Raw genomic sequence first — 23,943 nt, forward strand, 5'->3', positions numbered from 1 at the left:
ATGCTATCTGTCACACCCAGAGTTTTGTCCTAATCCTAAAATCGTAAAAAGAAATCCGTAAATAACAATTGGCTTAATTAACTCAGGAAAAATCCCTCTAAAAGAACCTAATTCAATTAAATCGAGGCTCGCAAATCGACTAACTGGATTTAAATTCAAATTGCAGAAGTATAAAATTTGGCCAAACAAATTAATTTAAAACTCGGCAAAAGTGGGATTTTCCTTTTTCCCTTTTTTTTCCTTTCTTTTTCCCTTCCTTCTCAAATTGGGCCGAAGTCCAATTTTTCTCCCTCCTTTTTCTTTTTCCTTTTTTCTTTCTCTCTTTTCCTTCCCGGGCCGGCCCAGCCGAGCCGGCCCACTTCCCCTCGACCGGCCCAGCCGACCGGCCGCTCCCTCCTCCCCGCGCGCGCCCCCGCCTGGGACGCTGCCTGGCCCAGCTCGCCCTCGCTCGCGCGCCGCGCTCGCCCGCAAGTCCATCGCCGCTCCCTCCTCCCTCGCGCCACTGACAGGTGGGGCCCACCTGTCAGCGACCGAGCGCTGCTAGCCCGCGCCGCGCCCGCGCCGGCCGAGTCCGAGTCCGCCGCCGCGCCGCAACCGCCGCCGTCACAACGGCCGCCGCCGAGACCGCGTCGCACCCGACTCAGTCTCCAACCTCCGCCCCGCCCTAGCCGGCGCCGCCACCCTATAAATCCCGAGCCGTCGCGCGCCGTCGCCCACTTTCCGCCTCCGCCCGAGTCGCCGCCGCGCTGTCGTCGTTCGCCGCCGCCGGTTGATCTCGCCACCGGCCGCCGGTTGTCATCGTCCAGCTGCGTCACCGCCTCCGCCTCGCTGTCGCCGACTTGCTGCCACCCTCGTCGCCGCCAGGGAGCCTCCCCAGCGCCGTGCACTCCTTCGCCGCCTGGTCGCCGCCGCGTCCAGCCTCCTCACCGTCGCCAACCGATCTCCGCCGCCACCGCCGAGCTTCCGCTCCAACCCGCGTCGCCACCTTCGTCTCGATCTCGCCGACTCATCCGCACGGTCGCCGCTGCCGGTGAGCGTCTCCCTTCACCTCCCCTCTCTCTCTCCCTTCCCAGACGACCGCCGCCGAGCCGCACGCCGTCGCCGGACAGGTGCGGAGCTCCTCTTCGCCGTCGCCTGCTGCAGTCGTCGTCGCCTTCGCGAGGCTGTCGTCAAGCCGCCGCCACCCGCGCCTGTCCGCGTCCACGCTTGCCGCTTGGTCGTCGTCGTCGCGCCAGTCCGCTGCCGCCGCCTTGCTCGGCTGCGCCGCGTGCGCCGCCGTCTCGGTTGTCCGCCGCGCGCCATCGCCGGTCGTCGGTCGTCGCCGCCACGCCGTCGTCGCCGTCGCGCCGTCGTCGCCGTGCCGTGCGCCGTCGTCCGCGTTGCCCCTACCGCCGCCGCCCGCTCCTGCCGCCGGCCGCGCTCTCCCCTCCCCCTCTGTTCCCCTCTCGCTGACCGACGGGGCCCACCCGTCAGTTCAGTCACCCCGCGCCCCTCCTCCCTCTCTCCTCCCGTGGGACCCGCGTGTCGGTCTCTCCCTCCCCCTCTCCCTCACCGACAGGTGGTCCCCACCTGTCAGCCGTCAGCCCTCCTCTCTCCTCGCTGACGTCAGCAGCCCCATTAATTGCGCAATAATTGATTTAGGACTTTTCTGTTTAGCTAAAAAACCCAGAAAACTTCTAAAATTCATAAGTAATTCATCTAGTCTCCGTTTAGGTCCATTCAAATTTCATTAAATTCATAAAATTGTCAAGAATCCATTAAAAATACTTTCTTTTGCTGTTTCAGTAGAGTTTGTGTCTGTTTTATTTATTTTTGTGCTTTGTCGCTTAGATTCGGACCCCGCCAAAGAGCCGGTTTACTTCGAGCTCGTCGCCGAAGTTCCCCAAGGGCCAGAGCAAGGCAAGTGACACTCATCTTTGATCATATTGAACCCATTATTGCAAATTTCCCGCTTTATTAATTCAAATATGCATTGTTTTAATTAAAGTATTTACTGTATGTATTTTTTCGGGTAAACCTTATTATTATGCCGTTGTTTATCCAACCTTATTCATTGATGAACCAGGGGTAACTTGATTAGAGTTAGGCTTAGGTTAATGCTCAGCCGTGCTTAGAACAAATAGCTCATGGGATCACATTTAATCATGCTTAGTTCTGAATAGCTGAGATATTGGTTCATTACCCGGTTCGGGTTAATGTCAACTAAAATATTGATAATGGTGGGCTGTGGGTGCATGGTTTTGAGAGTCGCACCCATGGTAATTAAGGACCGGTTCACGGGAAACCCTGGAAGTAATTAAGTGCTAACCACATGCCGAAATGGGTAAGGTGGGATCTGAAGTATGACTTCGAACTATTTGACGTACCGAGGCAAGGGTAGGCGTGATGGAGTATGGACGGGCAATCGTGGTGTAACGAAAGCCTCTGCTGCTTCCGGATCTACCAAGGCACAAGAGGGGACTGCCCGACTTGGTGTAAAGGAGGGGGTGAAAACTGAAGTGTGGTACGATTAAATAGGGAGGGTTAGGTGACGGGTCCTATCACGGTCTCCTTTCCGGTATACCATGGTGGTATGTCGGCGCACGTTCAAGTATAGTGGAGTCGTGTCTTGTGGGTACAGTAGTACGCCTCTGCTCAGAGTATAAACTATTCGAATAGCCGTGCCCACGGTTATGGGCGAGCTCCCAGCCTCACTGTGATTAGTGAACCTTTAATAACTTGAGTAATTGGTTTTTCACTCGGGACTACTGCAACGTGGTGTAACGTTGAGTAGTGATTGGGCCTGTTGCAACGTGGTGTAACGTTGGACAGTGTTGTGGTATTTTACAAATGTTATCTACTTATGCTTTACTGTATTCAATTACTTTTATTCTTTGAATCTCTGTTATTTGTTTAACTGCTGCTTTATTGCAACTAACCTTAGCCTGTCCTTGTTAATCCTTATGCATCATTTATCCTCCCCCTTGTTCGTGTTACTTGTTGAGTACGGTGGTTTGTACTCAGCCTTGCTTAACTTTCCCACCCCAAAGCTAGAAGTTGAGTCCGATGGAGGTGCCTCTCAGGAGTGAGCTGATTCGCCGTTGAAGCGTTGCCTGTGGACTGGAGCCGTATACGCTGGAGCTAGTCTACCTTTTTCTTTCCGCTGCATTTCCGCTAGAATAAGTGTAATTTTCAGTTGTTTCTAAGAACGATGGTTATGTAATCAACATTGTCTTTTTGTGTACCCTGGCTGCTCCTGGACAGGGATTTAATACACAATTAAGTTCAGAAATTCGTGTGAGGAATTTCTGGGCGTGACACTATCCACCTCACAATCAAGATGATACTAAAATCCCGACTATCGGTGATGATAGATCGAACGGTTACGATTGCATGGTACTTTGAGGTACAACTTGGTCGTGTGGTGGATAGCACGAGTAGGGATATTAATATCTCACGGTACTAGTATCGATACAAAAGGTAGGATGAGTGTAAAGCTCTAAGGTTTATTGTCAAATTCCAACCCCCCCCCCCCTCCCCCCACAAACAAAAAAACAAAATCTCAAATATCCACTTAGATATGCATATTTCCAATATAACATTTATATACACCTATTTCGATAGGAGCCGGTTAAATTAAACATCTATCTAAAACGTCAAGCTATACTCATAACTTACCAAATTCCAATATAAACAAGCCAAACTTTGAACTGATCAAATTGAACATGCACACACAGTGATCAAATTGTACATGTAGCAGCAACTGGCACTTAATCAGCATAGTTCGATCGGGTTACATGTTAATTACATTTCAGATAACATCTCCACCACGCTGTCCCCGCGCTAAAATCCCGGAAACCCATGCCTAATCACATGGCATCATGCCCATGACAGCCGGGGAAACAGCACTCCCCCTCCATTTATGACACTCTCCCCAAGATCTCGTAGATGGCATCCCCCCCGCCCCTTTGGCCCTTTATATATACACGCACAGGGCAGGCAAGGCACACGTCCCGGTCACTCTCGCTGCATTTTTAACAACTCTTTCCCTCTCTGACAAGCTTCAGTTTTGTTAGGCAGCCTAGCCTAGCAGCTCAGCTCTTGCAGAGAGTTTGCAGCAGTACTGTGCTGCCATGGCAGCGTGGGAGCATCTTCTTCCTCGTCGCCGGTGGTTCTTGCTTTCTTCTCTGCTGCTGGCGGCGGCGGCGGCGGCTCCCGTCGTCCATGGCTACGGCGGAGGCGGCGGGCTGACAGTCGGTTTCTACAAGGAGTCATGCCCGCAGGCGGAGGCGATAGTGCGCGAGGTGGTCGCTGCGGCTGTCCATGACGACCCGACCACCACCGCGCCGCTGCTCAGGCTTCACTTCCACGATTGTTTCGTCCGGGTAAACTAAAATGCTTTTATTATAGCCTGTCCAAATGAAGTTTTTTTTTTACTAATTGCATTTCGTACTATTGTTAATTACTTAACTACTAGTTACTTTGTTAGCTAGTGAAGGAGATATTTAGGGGTGTGGAAAGGTAAAAGGAAATAAGAAAGTGAGGATAAGATCGATATGGTTAGATTCCTTCAAAATGGACCTTTTCTGCATCCTGTATTCCTGTTTGATTGCCTTTTTGAGTGCAATGGTATCCAAAGCCAGTTTAAATGATGAGATTCACTCCATCATCATCTGTCCACAAACTAAAGTGACCCTGAACCTTTTTTCAATAAAATAGAAACAAAATATAGTCCACTCACAAGCCCTGACAAGAGCCAAATTTTCTTTCCCACGGCCTTACGTTTGACTGAAAAAGCAAAAACATCCGACATATAGAGAAAGAGTACAAATTAAAACAAGCAAAACAACAAAGCAGTACCCCCTTTTGTCGCAAAAGGAGTGTAATTAAGTAGCTCTCTGTTCCTTCATCTTGACTTGTTTCCTAACACATTAGCATCAACGACGAAATTAACATCATTTGAAAATATTTTTATGTAAAAATCTTAGGTAGTGCCATTAAATATGGAGTAGTTGTTTTAGTTTAATTATGGGCTTCTTTACTTTCTTGGAAAGTAATTTAAGATAACAAAAATTTTAATGCAAAATTTTGATAACTTAAGTTACATTGTATGTCAGGTACTAAGTTTTAACAAAATGTAGTAACTCCAGATACTTTTTGTTAAAAAAACTCTTAAGTTATTAGTAAAAAGTTTCCAAATATTGATTTTTTGAAGAGCGAGAGCTCTTTGCATTTTGGAAGGAAGAGAGTAAAGTTTTAAAGGCCAAGGTTGTTTCTTGGAATTGAACAGGGCTGCGAGGCGTCTGTGCTCATCAACTCGACGAAGACGAACACGGCGGAGAAGGACGCGAAGCCGAACCACACGCTGGACGCGTTTGGCGTGATCGACGCCGCCAAGGAGAAGCTGGAGAGGAAGTGCCCCGCCGTCGTCTCCTGCGCCGACATCCTCGCCATCGCCGCCAGAGACGCCGTTTCGCTGGTAATCAATCAATCAAACTAACTAAACCAGTGATACTAGCTAGCCTGTGGATCAGCTGAATTTATTAATGGCGCGGCGCATGCGCACGCATGTGTTCGTTCAGGCAACGAAGGCGGTGAGGCAAGGGCGGTGGAGCAAGGACGGCAACCTGTACGAGGTGGAGACCGGCCGGCGAGATGGCCGCGTGTCGAGCGCTAAGGAGGCGGTGACCTACTTGCCCGACTCCTTCGATGGCATTCGGAGGCTCATCACCAGGTTTGCTTCCAAGGGCCTCAGCCTCAAGGATCTCGCTGTTCTATCAGGTACACATATTAAGTTTCAGACTTTTTTAAGCTCACACAGATTCATATTACTTAATTCTTGCCGATCAAATTGGTAATTCAGATCGAGTCTGATTCTAATAATAATAAATAAGGTGATGAGTGTTGAGTATTTTTTTTCCAGGTGCCCACGCGCTGGGTAACACGCACTGCCCGTCGATCGCGAAGAGGCTGCGCAACTTCACGGCGCACCAGAACACGGACCCGACGCTGGACGCGTCGTACGCCGCGGCGCTGCGGCGGCGGTGCAGGTCGGCGAGGGACAACACGACGCAGCTGGAGATGGTGCCCGGCAGCTCCACCACGTTCGACGCCGCCTACTACCGCCTCGTCGCCGAGCGGAGGGGCATGTTCCACTCCGACGAGGCGCTCCTCCGGAACGACGTCACCAGGGGGCTCGTCCACCAGTACATGGCCTCGGAGGAGGCCTTCCTCCGGGACTTCGGCGCGTCCATGGTCAACATGGGCAGGGTGGGGGTGCTCACCGGCGGCCAGGGGGAGATCAGGAGGAGATGCGCCATTGTTAACTAGCCACGCTAGCTGCAGCTGCTGCTCCTGAGTCCTGATTTGGTGGCCTTAATTATCTCTTAGAGATTTAATTTAGGAGTATTCTATGCCTCTATGGTACTACCGTTTAATTAATTAGCGGTTTTGTATGGAAGTCTGGTTTGGGAACGTGTAACACACGTTCCGCATTGTTTTAGATCGCAAAGTTCGGATGTTTAGTCGGATGGTCTCGGCTGGCCTGAAATCTGTGTGAAACAAATTATGGCCAATGAAGCATTTACTGAAATTGTAAGTGTGCAAATCAAACTAAAACTTCCTTTTTTTATTCTTAAACTTCTAAATTTTTGTAGCTGCTATTATAGATTTATAGGGGATGATGTTCCAAAATTAAACAATACTGGGCAGGCATGAGATTTAGTACCTGACAGATATTAGATCTGAAACCCCATAGGTACCGGCTCATATCATCGATATTGTTTGTTACCAGGTCGATGAGATTTGGTATCCTACATGTATCAGATCTGGTATCCAATAGGTACTAGCTGATACCCGTTGATACCATTGTTACCAAGTTTATGTCTATCAGGTTTTAGCTAATGTTGGTACCGTCTATTAATTTGATACCCAGCTTAGGTAACAGGATGATACTCGTCTGTACAAGATAATCCGAGCCATCGATGACCTCAATGGCTTATGAAAAATGAAGAAACTAATGTAAATGGCTACCCGTATGGTTCGTTTCATAATAAAACATAATAAAACATGGTAGATGGTACCCGCTTGAAGTAAGCTTATGTTGCACGGTAGAAACCTAACATTGAAAATAGGTTAATAATAAAAAGCATATTATTATAACAAATTATTTGCTTTTCAAAATAAGACTAATGGTGAAGTGTTACAACTAAAAGTGAAAAAAAGATATACCTCCACGGTTTAAAATGCGCAGTTATCCATTCTCCCTATGCCCTCACACTACATTCCTCGTCATGAGAAAACCTAAAAACAAAACAACTACTTCACCTCGTGTATTCCTCTCCCCTAGCGCTAGGGGCGGATCCAGGATCTGAGGTTTGGGGAGCTGATTATCTTCTTCTTCCTCTAGCATCCCCTCTTCTTCTTCCTTCCCATCTCCTCTCCCTCATTTTCTATGGAGATCCAGCGTATAGGGGGGTTGGAGCTCCCACGACCTCTACGCTAGATCCGCCCCTGCCTGGCACACTACACCCCAAACAGATCCGGATGCAAAGCATACACCTTCTTGTTCATGAGAAAATCACAACAAATAGATAACCTTTAAATTTCTACTTGGCTTTTTTTTATTTAATGTCATTAACTTTTGGGTCTATATTTGACCATTCGCCTTACTAAAAAATTCATATAATTATATAATTGTTTTATTATGATATGATTTATTACTAAAGAAACTTTATGAATGACTTATAATCTTGTATACATGCATAAAATTTTAAATAAGATAAATGATCAAACATAGATTTAAAATTAAATAACATCAAAGGAAAAAAACCCAAAGAGAGTATATATTATGCCCATTCTCAATAAGCTCATAAAACAATTAATAAGCATATTATAAATCAATGTTGTACTGTATAGCATGGGTAACTCAAAAGTATGAGTGGTTCTAGTGAAAAATTATAGCGAGAGATAAAATTCATCTCATTAAACCTTGTGACAAAGTTCCATACCTTTCTAATATATCCATGACAAAAAATAGTGAGGGCTAACCGAGGCTTCATGGGTCTAGTGACAATAGTGAAGACTAAGGACCTTCTGCACATATTAAATTGAATGTTATTACTCGGTTCGTAAATACGTTTATTTTCTTTTCTTATATAACGTTTAATTCTTAGTCTTATTTAATTTTTCTATGATCTTTTGGATGATAAATATGAATAGTACTTTACATGTGAATGATTCTTTTAAGTTTTTTACATATTTTTCAAATAAGACAAATAGTAAACGCTATATACACCAATAAAAAGATGTTTTTTTAGACAGTGGTAATAATACTTAAGTACTCGGTAGCGAGTAGTAGAAAAGAGGGCCTCAACATAGTGTAGACTGACAGTGTAGACTGCAGACTGTGTAGACTGCAGCCGGCGAGATGGCAAAACCAGCGGTGCAGGCGTTTGTGTACCGTATCAGCACGGCGGATGAGTGGGCACAGCTTCAGCGTACCGGCGGCACCCTCGGCGGCGATCTCGACCGCTCCACCGGCTGCATCCACCTCAGCGACCTCAGTCAGGTCAATCCCCAAATTGATATGGCCATGGATCTCTCGGTTTATCAGATGCGATTTGGTCCTAGTTATTGCTCTCTAATTTTTCCGTGGATCTAGGGTTCTAGACTGTCTGGTCGAAAATTGCTGTGTGGAATTAGGGATAAACCTCTCTCTGAAAAATGTTAGGGGTAAGCCTTTCTAAGTATTAGAAACTAGGGCTTGGAAGTTGGTGCAGGGCAATGCTATCAGAGGCGCCTCTCGCAGCGTAGTTGTTTTGTGCTTTTCTTCCTTCTATGATTGTGCGATTTCATCTTTTGTTCGGCTACAGAGCTTCGCGTGTACTCTCCTGCGTATTGATTTTCCTTCTTCTGGGGTGTGTGTTCTCCTAGATGCCATTTCGTTTTTTTAGGATGTTTGACTCTGTGGAATGGATTACTTTTGGTATATTGGGTGGCGTTTGGTTGGTCCTATGGTAATGTAAAGAGTAAGGTGATTGGTTTTCAGTGGAATGGGTGTGGGATGGCTGATTACTTAGAGTTTGTTTGGTCCTGGTGGGTAAAGTCATGTGAATTCATTACAGTGTCTGGTTTATAAACCAAATCAACTGATTACAGAGCAGGACATGGAGCTGTGGACGCCAGATATCAATGAAGAACCATGTCAGTCAACTTGATTTTTGACAATTAAAATCGGTTGCCGAAAGCATCAATGCTTGCAGATGTTGGCACCCATGCTTAAAGAAATAACTGAATGAATACAAAGCTCATGGTACGGCTGCATGTCTAATACATCGGAGAATGAAAGGCCGTGGAATTTCAAAATTGTGCCATATTCAAGTGTAGCATGCAAGTATTAGGACATATCGCTTGGAGGTCCAAGCAGGTCAATGCTATCTAGCGGTGCCTATGACAGCATCATTTTGTTGCATTACCCCTTCTATGATGGTTTGATATCATCTTCAGTTTGTATACAGATATATGTGTGGAAATCTCCTGTTTTTTTTGGGTCACCAATTGGCCATCCGAGATGTCATTTCCCTTTCGATCTATCAATTCATTTAGGATGTGTAACAAACTGGGAAGAAAATCTATGTATCTAACTATATAAAGTATGGTGATCATAGAGAGTTTGGCTTTTAAAAGCCTACTGAAGCCATTCTGTTTTGCTTGGAAGGACACACTCCTCTTTCCTTGATTGCTTTGATAGTCAGGAAAATTGGTTCACTCTTGGGAATTGGTCACTTTCGGGCCTTTGTAGGAATAAATCTGGATGTAATGTTCATACCCCCACGAAGATTGAAATCCCATAATTGGTTATGCAAATGATTTGTAGGTAAATGCTATCAAAAAGAAAACATGGAATCACATTATATCTGGATATTGAATTCAGAGAATGTGGTTTATTAAGAAAAGGCGTTGTGTATTAATGTTGCATTCTTTGGCTCTGTATTGCATATAGGAGTACAAACTAAACTGCCATGCCTATTGTTATACATCATTCAATTTGCAGAAAACAACTCCATGCAAAAGAGTGTTATTACTGTCGTATATCAATATTTGAATTTATATACTTTTCATGCAACACTGAATGATTTGTGTTGTACATGTATTTAAAAAAAAATCACTTTTGGCCTGTTTCAGGTGAAGATGACGTTAAAAAACTTTTTCCTTGGAAGGAATGATCTATACCTGCTACAGGTCGACACTTCCAAGGTAATGAGCCATGTTTTTAAAACTCCACATTTAGGCCGTGTTCGGGGTAAGGAGAGGGTAAGTTAACTTATCTGGCATGGAAAACGTAGTAATAGATTAGTACATGATTAATTAATTATTAATTATTAAAAAATACAAAATAGATTAATTTGATTTTTTAAAACAACTTTTTTATAGAAATTTTTTGCAAAAAAATACACCGTTTAGTAGTTCGGGAAGTGTGCGCGCGAAAAACGAGGAAGGTAGGTTAACTTACCCATTCCGCCGAACGAGGCCTTAGTCATATAAGATCATTTAATTACCAAGGAAAGCTGTAAACTTCTTTTATATATATTCATTTCTCTTTAGTATTCATGTTTATTACTTATATGGAAGTTGGGGCATATAAACACATGGGCCAATCACATGTTGTATACATGGATATAAACCTGGAGAGCTGAATAGCTGTTTTGCTCTGAAATATACGCAAGCAGCTATCCAGCCCCAGTTTGTCTTTTAGTGGTACTCATTTGTTTATTCTGCCAAATATAATTCATATGGATAGCACTTTCTCTTCTTGTTTGTTGTAGCTTTCAGATGGCTTAGTTTATGAGGCAGCTGATGATTCAAACTACTTTCCTCATTTCTATGGCCCTGGTCGGAGTTTTGCACCTCTTCAACTAGACGCTGTTATCAAGGCAGAGAAAATAGTTCTGGTGAACCATGATTTCACATGCAGTGTACTTGATGGAGCAGAACCATGATTCTGATGTGTAAGGAGGACATTTCCCTGTCTTTTTAATGTTTTGACAAATTTCCTACATGATACTAAAAAATATACAGTTATTGGTGAAAAAACACTGTAAATAGCTGCCTTACCAGTTACCACATTCTGGTACCTCAGGAACCTTCCCTTCGAAAATGCAAAAATATTATTGTTTCATATCTAACATCTGAAGGAAATTGAACCCCGTATTCCAAGGATCATATGTAAGAATCATTTCATATATTCTTCAGTAGGCTTAGTTGTAAATCTAGAGACAATCTTATTGCTCACTCCACCAAATTAATGTAAAACTCCTGTTATGAGTTCAGTTTTGGTCGTGGAATTTAGGGACAATCAACTCTCCTTTTTTTTTTCCGGGATGAAACATTCTTCCTTTCCTCCGATAAGCATAAGCAGAAACGAAAAGATAGAGGATTAATTTCTGTCTTGGGAAATTTGATCCCATTCACAATGAGTTGTATGTGAGTGTGGAATGTACCAGAGTGATTATCGAATATATATGTATGTATATATATATGTGTGTTTCTAGAGAGTAGAAAATACTCGACGCTAGCCAATAAAACTGAAAGAAAAAGTTTCAGAAAAAAATATCGGTGTATATTAATGGTAACTGTTATTATTATCATCGTATGGAAACCTGTCCCAGATGAGGTTTTCTCGTCCGTGACCACTTACACTTACCAAACACCAAACTCTCAGAGATGAGGTTGAAGTAATAGTTCCAAAGTACTGCCTCCTATTTTTGCTTGTTCGGCATACATTTACACATGGAGAGGAGTAGTTGGGATATACACGATGCATGTCTGTAGATTTGTGAGAACCAAGCCCCGTCAGCATTCGTGTATAATTGAATGTGTGTACTTAAATAATGCTGTTACGTCCTTTAAAAGGCACATCTGCATAGCACTTAACATTTCTTAAGGAATCTTGTTGTTCATGTGCGTCTTACGTACATGCGTTGGTGACAACCAGGACATACCAGTGCTGTAGAGTGAATTAACATACTATGCCTACCAACTTAAGTATTTTTTTTATTGAATTATGTGATTAGAATTGTATGAAATTGGTATGGTCGTTGCAGGCCTAAAACAGCTCGATAGACTTCTGTTTCTAGCGTATTAGTTCGGGGTATTCAGTATTGTTTATTAGTGCATCCACAAGTTGTAGTGCCACAAGTAAACTACTCAGAGCTACCTGTAATAGTACTATCACGGTTTGACTGAATTGAATACTCAGAAGTACAAATGCATCACTGTAAATCAGTGGCCATTATGTAGTTAGTTAACACTGATACGGGGTACGTCCTGCAGATCCTCATGGACCTCGTCTGCGTTTTTTGGTTCTTCGATAACCTGAGTTACCTAACAAATATAGTTTTAACCAATAAATAAAGCCCCTATTTCCTACCACGGAATGGCCATTTTTATATAGTGCACACATCCAGTTATCTTTTGGGCTGAAACGGATCTAAACAATTTACTGACGAAAAACAACATAACTCATTTCTTATTAGTGCATGATTAATTCTGTATTAATTATGTTGAACTTAAAAATAGATTAATTTGTGGTTTTAAAGCATCTTTTATATTATTTTTGTAAAAACATAATCGATAATACGTTATTGACTTATTTTTCATTTTGTACGAATAAACTCATTTCAGCCCAAAAGATAAATGTGGATGTACTGATGTACAGGACCTACAGAAAAAGCAGTCAGGCAACCTCCGCCGTCAAATGCACCACCGGTCTACCATGCGAACGCATATGAGTTTAGGTGCTCTATATGTCTAGTTCATTCTAACTGATTCGACGACATATTATCTAATATCGGGACAATATTTTAAGAATATAGATAAATGAATAAGTTATTATAAAGTTGAAAAGATATTTGAAGTGCTATTATAAGAAACTTATGTGTGGGTATTTTTGTAAAATTATAATGTTTAGGAGCCTAGGTAACGTGCTCGTGATATTAGTATGCTTGAAATAATTTCATTAGTATGGAACATCCCTTAAAGAGTGGGCACAAGCATATCGTTTAATATCTATACTACTTTTAAAAGAAGACAATTACTACTTTTAAAAGAATACAATGGTGGTGATAGGAAATCTGTCACTCTACCATCTATCTTTTTCTTACCAACTAATTTATATTCTTTAGTGTTAAAAAATAGTATTTTTACATATTATTAATATTTTATTTAATCTCTAGAATACAAGTTTATTTCTCTCAAAGAATCTATGAAATATTTGACGTGTAGCATTGCAAAGTATGGGTACTTTGCTAGTAAGAGTAAATTTCACAAAACTACGTGCACTTTGATCAAATTATCCCAAAACTATATTTTTTTAAAAAAAAACATTACAAATTTAGCATCTCGTATCACAGAACTAAAGATTTATTGGTAGAATCATCAACGAACTACATGTTTCAGACATCCACTATTACATTTTAACGTTATAAAAGTTGTATTTTTTGATAACATTAATATTAAATCTATAATTTTATAATAAAATACCTAATATTTGTAGTTTGTTTTTGAAAAATTAGGATTAAATATATAATTTTGGGATACACACCCTTAAATATGTAGTTTTATAATAGTTAAATCAAATTATCTATAGTTTTGTAAAATATGGGTTGAAAAGAAGATGCAAAGAACGTGACCTTAGTATAAAACGAAAGTGACTGATAATATGAGATGGAACGAGTAGCAGCTCCGTATAGTTTTATGTTCAATCTATACATTTAAGCTGTAGCCATCAATATCATTTTTGTAACTTCTGCAAATGGTATGTTTTGATTTGACTTTAGAATATTTTAAAAACATTATAAATTTAATATGTTTCTATTGATTTCTACCCTGTAACTAATAATCGAGTCTTAGTGTTCAGAACATCACAGCTATCAATTAATAAATTCGGAAGTGGAGGGAGCAATTTGTTCCAACGTGACAAGAAAACACGCGGGAAGTCGCGTTGTCCTTGGGAGGGTTTTGACTTGAAAACAGAGCAAGTGTTTACAACTATCCAAAAGGTCAGCTGTGCTGATTGCAGGACATTGAATTCCTCTTCGTCAATGTTGTCACGGCTTGCCTTGCACTTGGTCATATCAATCCATCTGTATTTGGTCCTGCACACGTCGCCAAACTGCCGAAAATCTCACAAATATAATCCTATAGGAATTACGACAGGCAGGGATGGAATCTAATTACTAGTAGTGATTACGCCCAAGTTGCCAACTTGCCTTGTTTTGTAGGGCATCACCTTTTTCATGTCCGTGCCAATTAGTAGGCCAAACGATTCGAATTACAAATACAATTGATGATGCTTATATTTCTAATCCGTGTTACTAGTGTCCATTGAGAACTGAAAAAATGTGAATGTTTTAGTATAGCTGAAAGGCATTATTTTTTTTTCTGCAATATTTATTAGCAGAGTTACTATTTCTTGTAGTAGTATCTGATTACATGTGAATCTCTGTACACAATGTGGTCACCTTAATTACAAGTTTAAAACTGACAAAAATCAAAATCAAAATGCTAGTAATAAGTTAGCCTAGGAATCAGAGAAGGGGTAGAAACCATATCTCAGGCTGCAGCTTCCACCTAACACTTTGCCTCCCTCCTTGGCGCAACCCCTCGCCGCCAGTTGACCAATGGCGGATTCGAGGCACATCTTGCAGTCGCCGCCGGAGAGGTCCTTGGTGCACTGCGCCATCCCGTGCAGCCTCTGCGCGCCGCCGACGGCCACGGCCTCCCCGGCGGCGAACAGCAGCGGCGAGAGGTAGGCCTTCCTCGTCAGGCGCTTCATCAGGTGGGAGACCTCCTTGTCGAGGTCGGCCGACCTGTCCGCTCCCTGGACGCGGGCAAGCGGGACGACGGCGCGGTGGTCGGCGTCGACCTCGCCGAAGAAGGGCTCCCCAGAGTAGCGGAGCATGCAGGCGTCGAGCCAGACGACGGCGTCCTTCTTGGACGGGCACACGCGCCGGGCCTGCGCGCCCGCGGCGCGGATGCACTCGGCGCACGTCGCCCTGGCGACGTCCCCGCGGCAGAGCGCCAGGCCGTGCACGCGCTCCTCGCCGCCTTCGCCGCCGACCGTGGCGATGTCGAACCCGATGGCCGGCGCCTTGGCCTCGAGGAGCGACACGAGCCGGCCCAGGTTGCCGGCGAAGGAGCTGTCAGCGGCGAAGAATCCCCCCGCGCCGGAGCACGACGCGGCAGCGTCCCCCACGCCCTGCACGGAGCCATCCGCCGCCGCCGCCGCCCCCGCGGCGGCGGCGACAGCCAGAAGAAGGAATGCCGGCGCCTGAGGAAGAATCATGACGACAAGAAACACAAACACGACTGTACGATTGCCGAGCACACGACACGAGAGCTTAAGCTAAACCGGGTTTAGGTCGATGGTAGGAGGATCGATTCGATGGCATGCGGCGAAGGAGGTGGCGGTGCGGGTTATAAAGAAGAAGACGAGGCGAGAAGTTGGACGTGGTAGAGAGGGAGAGAGAGAGTAGTTGGGTTTGGACCATAGCGGTGGTAGGAGCTCGGAAGAAAGAAGGCAGCGGAGGGAGGGACAGACTGGACGAGGTCGTACTCGCCGCGCGCGCAAATCATGTACAAGACGACCCCCGACCCAACGTCCGTGTTGCTGTTGTTGTTGGTAGCAAGTAGCAGCAGCAAAGCAACCAACGGTTGACCCTGACCGAGCCAGCCCAGTGTGGACGTGTAGTGCTTACCTAGCCTGGAAATCGAGTGAGGATAGCTTATTAGAATTGATGGTATATTAAATTTTTTTATTTAATTCCACATTAGTCATATACACTATAACCGCCCTTGCTTTTACGCCGGGAAGTTTTTGGTTATGTTGTTGTGCCCTCGTGCGTATTTGCAATTTATGTGTCAAAAGCTTTGCAGCCTATGTTTTATCTTTATGAGCTAAAATTTAAATTTTTAACATTAATTTGAAGTGGATTTTAGTTTTTTTTTTCTCGTAGTTCATTTGTTAATCTTTGCTTTTATATCGCTAATAATATATATATATAAATTTTATTCATAAATTATTCTTTTATAAATATGTTGTTTGGCAGTCCCTGGACTATTACTAACACAGTACTCGGTCTTCTGCAGACTGCAGCCTCCTGTCATTGTGGCAACTGCTACTCTCATTGATTTGGTTTGTCCAGTGAATTTTAATTTGATCCCTACCTAAATTTTTTGGGCGGACACAAATTGATTTATCAACGTCAAGAATTGGTTTCAGTTCGATAAATTTTACCTTCTTTGTCATTCCTCCAAGCCATTTACAAATGGGAGTGTCTAGATTTTAAAAGGATTACATTTCTCGTCCCTTGGACAAATTAAAAATCTAGTGGCTCTCACCGCATCCCTCATTGCCAATTTGAATTTTGTTATTCCATAACAAGGTTTAACAATATATTGTTCTGATATAGCCATTCAACAAATTTAAAGTAGTTGATAAAAATTTTACGATACCACAATGTAAATGCAGAAGTACTAAAAAATCTTATGATATAAAATAAGTAAAAACATTTCTAATAACAAAAATACCATTACGATAAACTAAAATTGCACATTACATACCATTTTAATTTAGTCTTAGAAATGTGCAACTTTAGACGACTGAAAAACTATAATTTTCGACTCTAGCAAATACCGTTACAAATATATGACCAACGTTTCTAGTGGTTTGAGAGCATATACAATTCACTGGTACTTTGCTAACTTATCTTTAGTCAGGGTAACACCCCTAAAAGCAAACTAACAAATTAAGAGCCGATTTAGAGTAACGCCAAAATGTCTCCTACCGATTATTTGGTAGTTTGAATAATAAATACGATGGTTTGGCTTGAAATCAACTACTACCTCCGTTCATAGTATAAGATGTTTGACTTTTTTAATTGCAACGTTCGATCATTCGTCTTATTTAAAAATTTAGTATAAATATAAAAAAATAACAAGTCATGTTAAAGTTGGTAAGTCATAAGGAAAATAAATGATATTTTCATAAATTTTTTAAATAAGACAATGGTCAAATATTATGAGCAAAAAAGTCAAACATCTTACATTACGAATTGGCATAATTCTATAATTTTATTCACTATGATATTAAATTTGACTCCATATTGGTATAATAAAACAAATGCAATTCTAGCCTAACAACAAATTGGTAGTAACAAAATTTTTCACATGTTGGCACTATCAAAAAATTGGTAGGGTAAAGAAACCAAACATGCTCTAAATATAACTTAAAATTTTTATCCTAATTGAAACTAGCTAGCCAGGTAGATCTCAGGCATCTAGGCCGCAGCTTTTCTCTCTTTTTTTCACATGTTACTAGTTCAAAGTTCAAACACAGCTCAAAGTAGAATAATGGGTCAACCTATGTCTTAGGTCATGTCTAGACCACGCTGCTTCGATGGTATTTTAAGGTCCTAGCGAATATTTTAGGGACGACGGTTTTGCATGTACTTTATGTGCAGCAATTAATAAGACATCTCTTAGCAGTAACATGATAAATTTCTTTTGTTTAGTAGATAAGAAAGAAAGAACAGAGAGAAGCAAGCCGCAGAATTTTGACGGCATAAAAAAAATATTATAATGTGTGTCAACGCCCTGACCCTACAAACCTCCTAAACCGGGCCTGTACTCTAGGACATCAAGACTTCCCTCACATAACCAACACACGTTTTTTCTGCGCACTTTGTCCTCACTCATACGCACCCGGGAATAACTTAACCTTGGAGTTCTCTCGAGATAAGCTTCCGGAAAAAAAGTTACAACTTGTTGGTATGAGTATTCTATTAAATCCTATAAAGCTTGGGCTAGGATGTCACATACACCCACCCTCAAAGGACCCGATGTCCCCGTCGGTCCAACATATCCCCACACTTGGGCAAACAACCAGGAACGTTCCCCTCTTGGCCACGTCCGTGTGTCCAGGTCCGGCCCATGTGCCATGCCGTGTCCCCACAGGGCCCATGCGCCATGCGGAACATGCTCGTGCCCCTGCGCCCACACGCGCTCGTGAAACCGCGAGAGTCAGCTCTGATACCATTCTGTCACGCCCCGACCCTAGGAACCCCCTAGGCCGGGCCCATGCTCTAGGATATCAAGACTTTCCTCACACAACCAACACACGTCTTTTCTGCGCACTTTGTCCTCACTCATGCGCACCCGGGAATAACTTCCTAAGATTGCTCCAGGCCAAGCACGCTTAACCTTGGAGTTCTCTCGAGATAAGCTTCCGGAAAAGAAGCTGCAACTTGTTGGTATGAGTATTCTATCAAATCCTATTAAGCTTGGGCTGGAATGTCACAATGTGCTAGGAAATAACATAGGAAGTATCAGAGTTCCCGTTACTGTGGTAACCGGGGTCTCCGCGGGGGCACGGTATGGGATGTCCCGCGGTTTTGAGTTTAAATTCGAGTAGGATTTAAAAATTTTGAGGAAATTTAATGGAAAAACATATGTTGTATAGGTTGATATACAGTATAGTTTTGTCAAAAAAATTTATGAAAAAGTGTATTTCTGGCGTAATTAAAAATCATAACAGAGAATTCCAAGGAAAAAAATTAAAAATATCCTATTGCAAATAATATTTCGTAAGAAGATGGTTAGGAATATTTTGTTGTTAAGTCATTATTAATTTGCACTAGACATCAGGGTACATAATGTTAAAATATAAATATACAACGATGGATATAGAAAAATATGTACGGAGGGAAATTACATGTGCACGTTACTACATACATAATAGTTTTGTTCGTAATAAGGATAATAGGTATAGTTGTGACGCAGCAATCAAAATGAAGTTGTTGTTACTTGTTATTGATGTGAATTATTTGGTGAAGTGTGATATGACGGTGTATGTTTGTATGTTGCAATGTCAAAAATTTAGAAAAGATCATATAAAAATTTTCTTGTTTTCCCCGTAACATGTCCTAAATGTCACAAATATAGTCATAGAATATTTTTCTATTTTTTCATGTATTTTTTTTCAGATCTTTTAAAGTTTTTTCTTTTTGCATTTGACATCTCACAAATTTTCTTGTTTTTAAATCTTCTTCTCCCCACGGTTTTTCCATGGTAACCGCGGTTTCGGCTATGAAAACTACGTAGGAAACCACGGTTTCCGCCGTTCTCATGCGCTGTTCTAATGAGCATTAGCCGCGGTTCTCGCCCGAAACCGCGCGGTAACCGTACAAAACCACGCGGTAACCGCTTTTACCACTAAGATTTGAATTCAAATTTTTTGTTTTCAAATTCGTCGTTATTTTTACCGCATCTGCGGAAAACCGCGCGGTAACCGCGCTACCACCATACAGCGGCAGGGGCGGTAGCCACGGTAAGTAAAACCCTAGGAAGTATTCACTATATTTCATATCATCTTTCTAGATTTATTCATGTATTACTAAATAATATATATATATATATATTAATTAGATTCATTAGTATGTACCTATATAAATTCATTGAGAATATGACCATTTTATAATATGAAATAAGAGCAATAATATTTAATGTCATATATTATCTTTTTTGTATGCCCATTATACGCATTAAAAAAGTTATGGACGGATATTGGGTATTTGAGGGAATTTTGTCTAAGGAAGCATAAGGTTTTTATCCGGTTATTTGTATGCGGTACGCCACATTTTAGCATCAGGTAACAAAACGAAATCGAAAGACGGGCCCCTTGACCTTCAATAGAATTACGTTCTTGGTGTTGAAGTGAGTCCTTTGGCTCCAAAAGCGAACTATTGCAGCGTTTTTACTTTAAATATATTTTTCTGAAAATCTCTTGTCACACTCCTTATATCTTGGTTCAACTATGCTAGGAAGTTACTTTCGTTCCATATTTTAATTGAGGACGCGTAGATATTTTATATATGTTTGATCATTTATTTTATTTTAAAAATTATATAATTATCATTTATTTGTTGGTTTTAGATTTATTACTAAATATATTTTAATTATAATTTATATTTTCATAAATTTGCATAAAAATTTAAATAAGACAAATATCAATCGTGTGTCAAACAATTGACGTCATCAATATAGAGGGGTACGTTGTAGGCTCTGAAAATTCTCACTCCTTATATTTTGATTTGCGCATAATCTCACTTCCTTTTATGTTGCCAGAAAATGCTCGATCTGTAAACTTTAAATATATGTTGAGTTCTGAAAATGAAAAAAAATCCTGAAAATTACTATGGCCGCGTTCGGGTAAGAGAGGGATAATTAACTTACCTGGCATAGAAAACATAGTAATAAATTAATACATGATTAATTAATTATTAATTATTAAAAATATAAAATAGATTAATATGATTTTTTAAAATAGCTTTACTATTGAAAATTTTTATAAAACATACACCGTTTAGCAGTTAAAAAAACGTATACGTAAAAAACGAGGGATAAGTTAACTTATATACCCTTTGCCGAACGTGGCCTATATGCTCGATCAGACTAAAAATATATAATCCTTTGGTCATACCTCAACACTACTAGAAAATAGTTACTGTTATCTATTTTATTAATCCTATTGTCCTCGAAATATATACCCATCATGTTAACTTTATGTTCATCTAGATTTTTCATTTGTATGATGACCTTCCAGCTCGTACCACTTGGACGGTTGGGAATAAGAAAAAACGCTCCCACCTTAGAGAGTCTTCCTGAAACAGAGAATTGTAAACAGCAGTGCAGCATTTTTTAAATGAAAGGATTACAGCGTCGTTTTGGTAATCACCAGTTCTGTTTCCAAAATGATTTGGTAGATAGTAAAGAAATAATCTGTCTCAAGCCTATGAAATTAGAAAAATCCCGGGAAGGTGCAAAGTACCTGGCCAATGTTTGTGAGTTGCGTGTGCGTGCGCTACTGTAGCTTTAGCATAGGGCATTATTTTTGTAGATGATTAGCATATGAGATTAGAATATGCTTAATTAATTAGTTTTAGACTAGGTCGCTACCGGTCCCTGCATCTTAAGAAATAAAGAAAGGGAAAAAAGAGATCAACTTCGACATGTTTATTTTATGTTTGTTTCGGAAACTTCCCCGGATAACCCCCGATCCTAATCAGAAAAGCTGAAGCTCCCAACTGCTGCAGGCAGCCGCTCAACCTTAGAAAGGCTGCAACTGGGAACGTATATATTATACTTCGCCGGTATTTTTAGTTGTTTTTTAAGTGTACGTTTAATTATTTATTTTATCTAAAAAATTATATAATTATTAATTTTTTTATTTATTACTCAAGTAATTTTAAATATGAGTTATAATTATATATATTTTATTAAAAAAATTAAATAAGACGAACGGTTAAACATATATTTAAAAGTTAATGGCATCAACTAACAAGACCGAGAGTACATGCAGGGATCAACCTAATCATCTCGTCCAAATGCAGGTTTTTAGGCTAGTCTCAGTAGAAGTTTTATGGACAATAAATAGGGTGTCACGTAGATATTTTTGATGATATAGCAATGTATTAATGAAGAAAGAGATTAAATGAGTTTCATGTAGATGAAACCCTGTATGCATAGTTAACTAAACAGCTATTGTCTTGCACGTAACCTAAAAATCAATAATATATCCTAGTTTTAAACATTAATTGTGATTTGCGAGGCAGGCAGCGTGCATATGCTAATCATTTACGCCGTACCTGTTTAATTTCTGCCTAATTCTCTCTGAAATTCTGCCATCATTCATACAGATGGATAGCTACTCGTCCAGATGGAATTGAAACCTGCCTCTCTCTACTCACAGGCGCAGCGCAAATTAAAGTATTCGTGCTTCTGGAGCCAACGCATAATGCGCTTAACTTGTCCTACTCCTCGTTTTAGTTAATGTACTACGGCAGAAGTTTCTGCAAGCTAGTTTTTCTGTCGAATAAAAAAGACAAATTTCGGCAAGCTTATAGATAATAACTCAAATGTATATATAGTGTTTGCATGATTCACCAGAAGCGTTGACATATTAGAAGATACTCCCGCAGTATGAACGACCTATTTCTCTAAGAAGATGCTTCATGTATTTTAATTTTTTTCTTTATTTAGCCATTAACTTATATTTGCGCTTGATTATTTGTGTTATCATATTCAATTGATTTATCCAGCATTAAACCGGATAAAGTATGGGACCGCCTACTCATCAGGTGACTGCTTTTTTTGAGCTTGTCAGTCGACTATCTCCCTATGCATCCAATGTCATTCCACCTGCGCACGTTAATGACTGACCAAAACCGGCGATCTCAAATTTTTTTATATTTGGGCTTTGGCATTTTGGGTTGGACCTATTTTATTTGGGCTTTCTAATATAAGACAAAGGACCAAAGCCTTGTGTTAAAATATTTGAATGTATTATTGGCCTGGTTTGTTGTTGTGTTGGTAGTGCATATTTTGGATGTTTGTACTGGAATTTTTTTTTGTCAAAATTTTGATCTATTTGGTTGATTCAATTTTTGTATCTTTTATTGGGCCACTTTGCATATGTTCTATAGATATCTTTTGTATTTTTGCATGCTTTTGGGATTAATGTATGGGACATGTTTGTTTTTTCATTTGCTTCTAAAGCAACGGAAGAGAATACCATGTTAGCATGTGGGACTACTAAAATAGAGTAGTAGAACACAGAGCAGTAGATCAGAGCAATAAAACAGAACAAAAGTAAGAAAGCAAGGAACTACTCAAACATGGTATTTCCGTTGTTTTTTCAGAGTCAGAAATTCATTATGAGCATTTTTATGTATAGTCTATTCATCATTTAGCTTACAATAATACAAAGAATGAGCTAACTTTTGTTCTCCCAGTCAGCACAACATTATGAGTATCCGTACATATTGCAAACATGTAAAAAAAATGATGCAGCAACAAATGACTTGCTCTGGAGTCCATATATACCTGTGCACATTTGCTTTGAATATATTCAACCGCTTCTAAAACAAAGACAGAAGAAAAAAAAGTATACTTATCACTTTATACTGTTCCAAACTTAATTTCAAACCTGAAATGTGCTACTTCATGACTTTGATAAAACTTGAATGCCTAGGAAAATTGAATACCAAGTAGTGATAAATTCACTATAAAAATTGAGTATACTGATTTTGCAAGGTTTGAAACTTAAAAGGTAAATGCATTCACTAATTTGCTAGTTTGTAACTTATTCTGTCTTATGTCTGATTTGCCAAACATAAAATTTATATAAGGAAATCAATATCTCAGTTTGAAAATGCAATGGGTTCTCAACAAATATATTGATCTAGCCCCTCCCCCATCACTTTTAGCAAAGCACCTTATAGTTGTAAATAGAAACAAAATCAAAAGTGCACAAAATTATTGGTGAACTTACCTAACTTTATAACATAAGTTACACAGTAGAAGTGAGTTTTTCGTGAATTCTAACGTACTTTGGTATTAAAAAAAAGTAATTGCTGGACTGCATTTTGCAGACAGCTATCACATATAGAAATACAATTCATCAATTAACAATTTATGATGCTATTTATTTTCCAACAAAAATACATTTGTAATAAAAAAAATAGGTGTTGAATTTTCAAATGGATAATGAGACGACAAAACACAAAATCAGATAGGTGTTATATATATTGTGTACATAAGCATAAAATACATCTAAAGTGATTCATATGATAAGTTGCAGTTCACATATACTAAAGTTGCACTATATTTTTACTAAAAGTTGTAGTCTTTCAGATTATGCAACTTTAGGGTAAACTTTGTGCAAGTTTAGTATATGAGTTGTGCAAGTCTAGGTGACTGATAGTAAACAAAGCAAAATCAGTTGGATGATAAAATACCAAGTTCTTGACTTTGAAGAGCTACACTATCATATAAAAGACAAAACATTGTTATGAAATGCATCTATTCTTTATAGACAAAATTAGCACAGATCCTTAATTTATTATT

The 23,943-nt window shown here is 40.6% G+C and overlaps 3 protein-coding genes across 3 annotated transcripts; 2 read left to right on the forward strand and 1 right to left on the reverse strand.

Annotated features, from left to right (window-relative positions):
- Positions 1-4,005: 4,005 nt before the first annotated feature.
- LOC102713339 (peroxidase 27-like) lies at positions 4,006-6,648 on the forward strand. Its single transcript, XM_006650187.3, has 4 exons — positions 4,006-4,364; positions 5,270-5,458; positions 5,562-5,760; positions 5,903-6,648. The coding sequence occupies exons 1-4, from the start codon at positions 4,113-4,115 to the stop codon at positions 6,307-6,309; spliced, it is 1,047 nt and encodes a 348-aa protein (XP_006650250.2). The 5' UTR covers positions 4,006-4,112; the 3' UTR covers positions 6,310-6,648.
- Positions 6,649-8,349: 1,701 nt separating this feature from the next.
- On the forward strand, positions 8,350-11,158 carry LOC102713610. The gene is made up of 3 exons (XM_006650188.2): positions 8,350-8,548; positions 10,165-10,236; positions 10,806-11,158. The coding sequence occupies exons 1-3, from the start codon at positions 8,408-8,410 to the stop codon at positions 10,977-10,979; spliced, it is 387 nt and encodes a 128-aa protein (XP_006650251.1). The 5' UTR covers positions 8,350-8,407; the 3' UTR covers positions 10,980-11,158.
- Positions 11,159-14,313: 3,155 nt separating this feature from the next.
- LOC102717607 (cysteine-rich repeat secretory protein 38-like) lies at positions 14,314-15,492 on the reverse strand. Its single transcript, XM_015834463.2, has one exon. It carries the CDS (start codon positions 15,323-15,325, stop codon positions 14,561-14,563), a length of 765 nt encoding a protein of 254 aa, XP_015689949.2. The 5' UTR covers positions 15,326-15,492; the 3' UTR covers positions 14,314-14,560.
- Positions 15,493-23,943: the final 8,451 nt, after the last annotated feature.

This window comes from Oryza brachyantha, chromosome 3 (assembly GCF_000231095.2).
Source record: "Oryza brachyantha chromosome 3, ObraRS2, whole genome shotgun sequence".
Classification (NCBI taxonomy): Eukaryota; Viridiplantae; Streptophyta; class Magnoliopsida; order Poales; family Poaceae; genus Oryza; species Oryza brachyantha.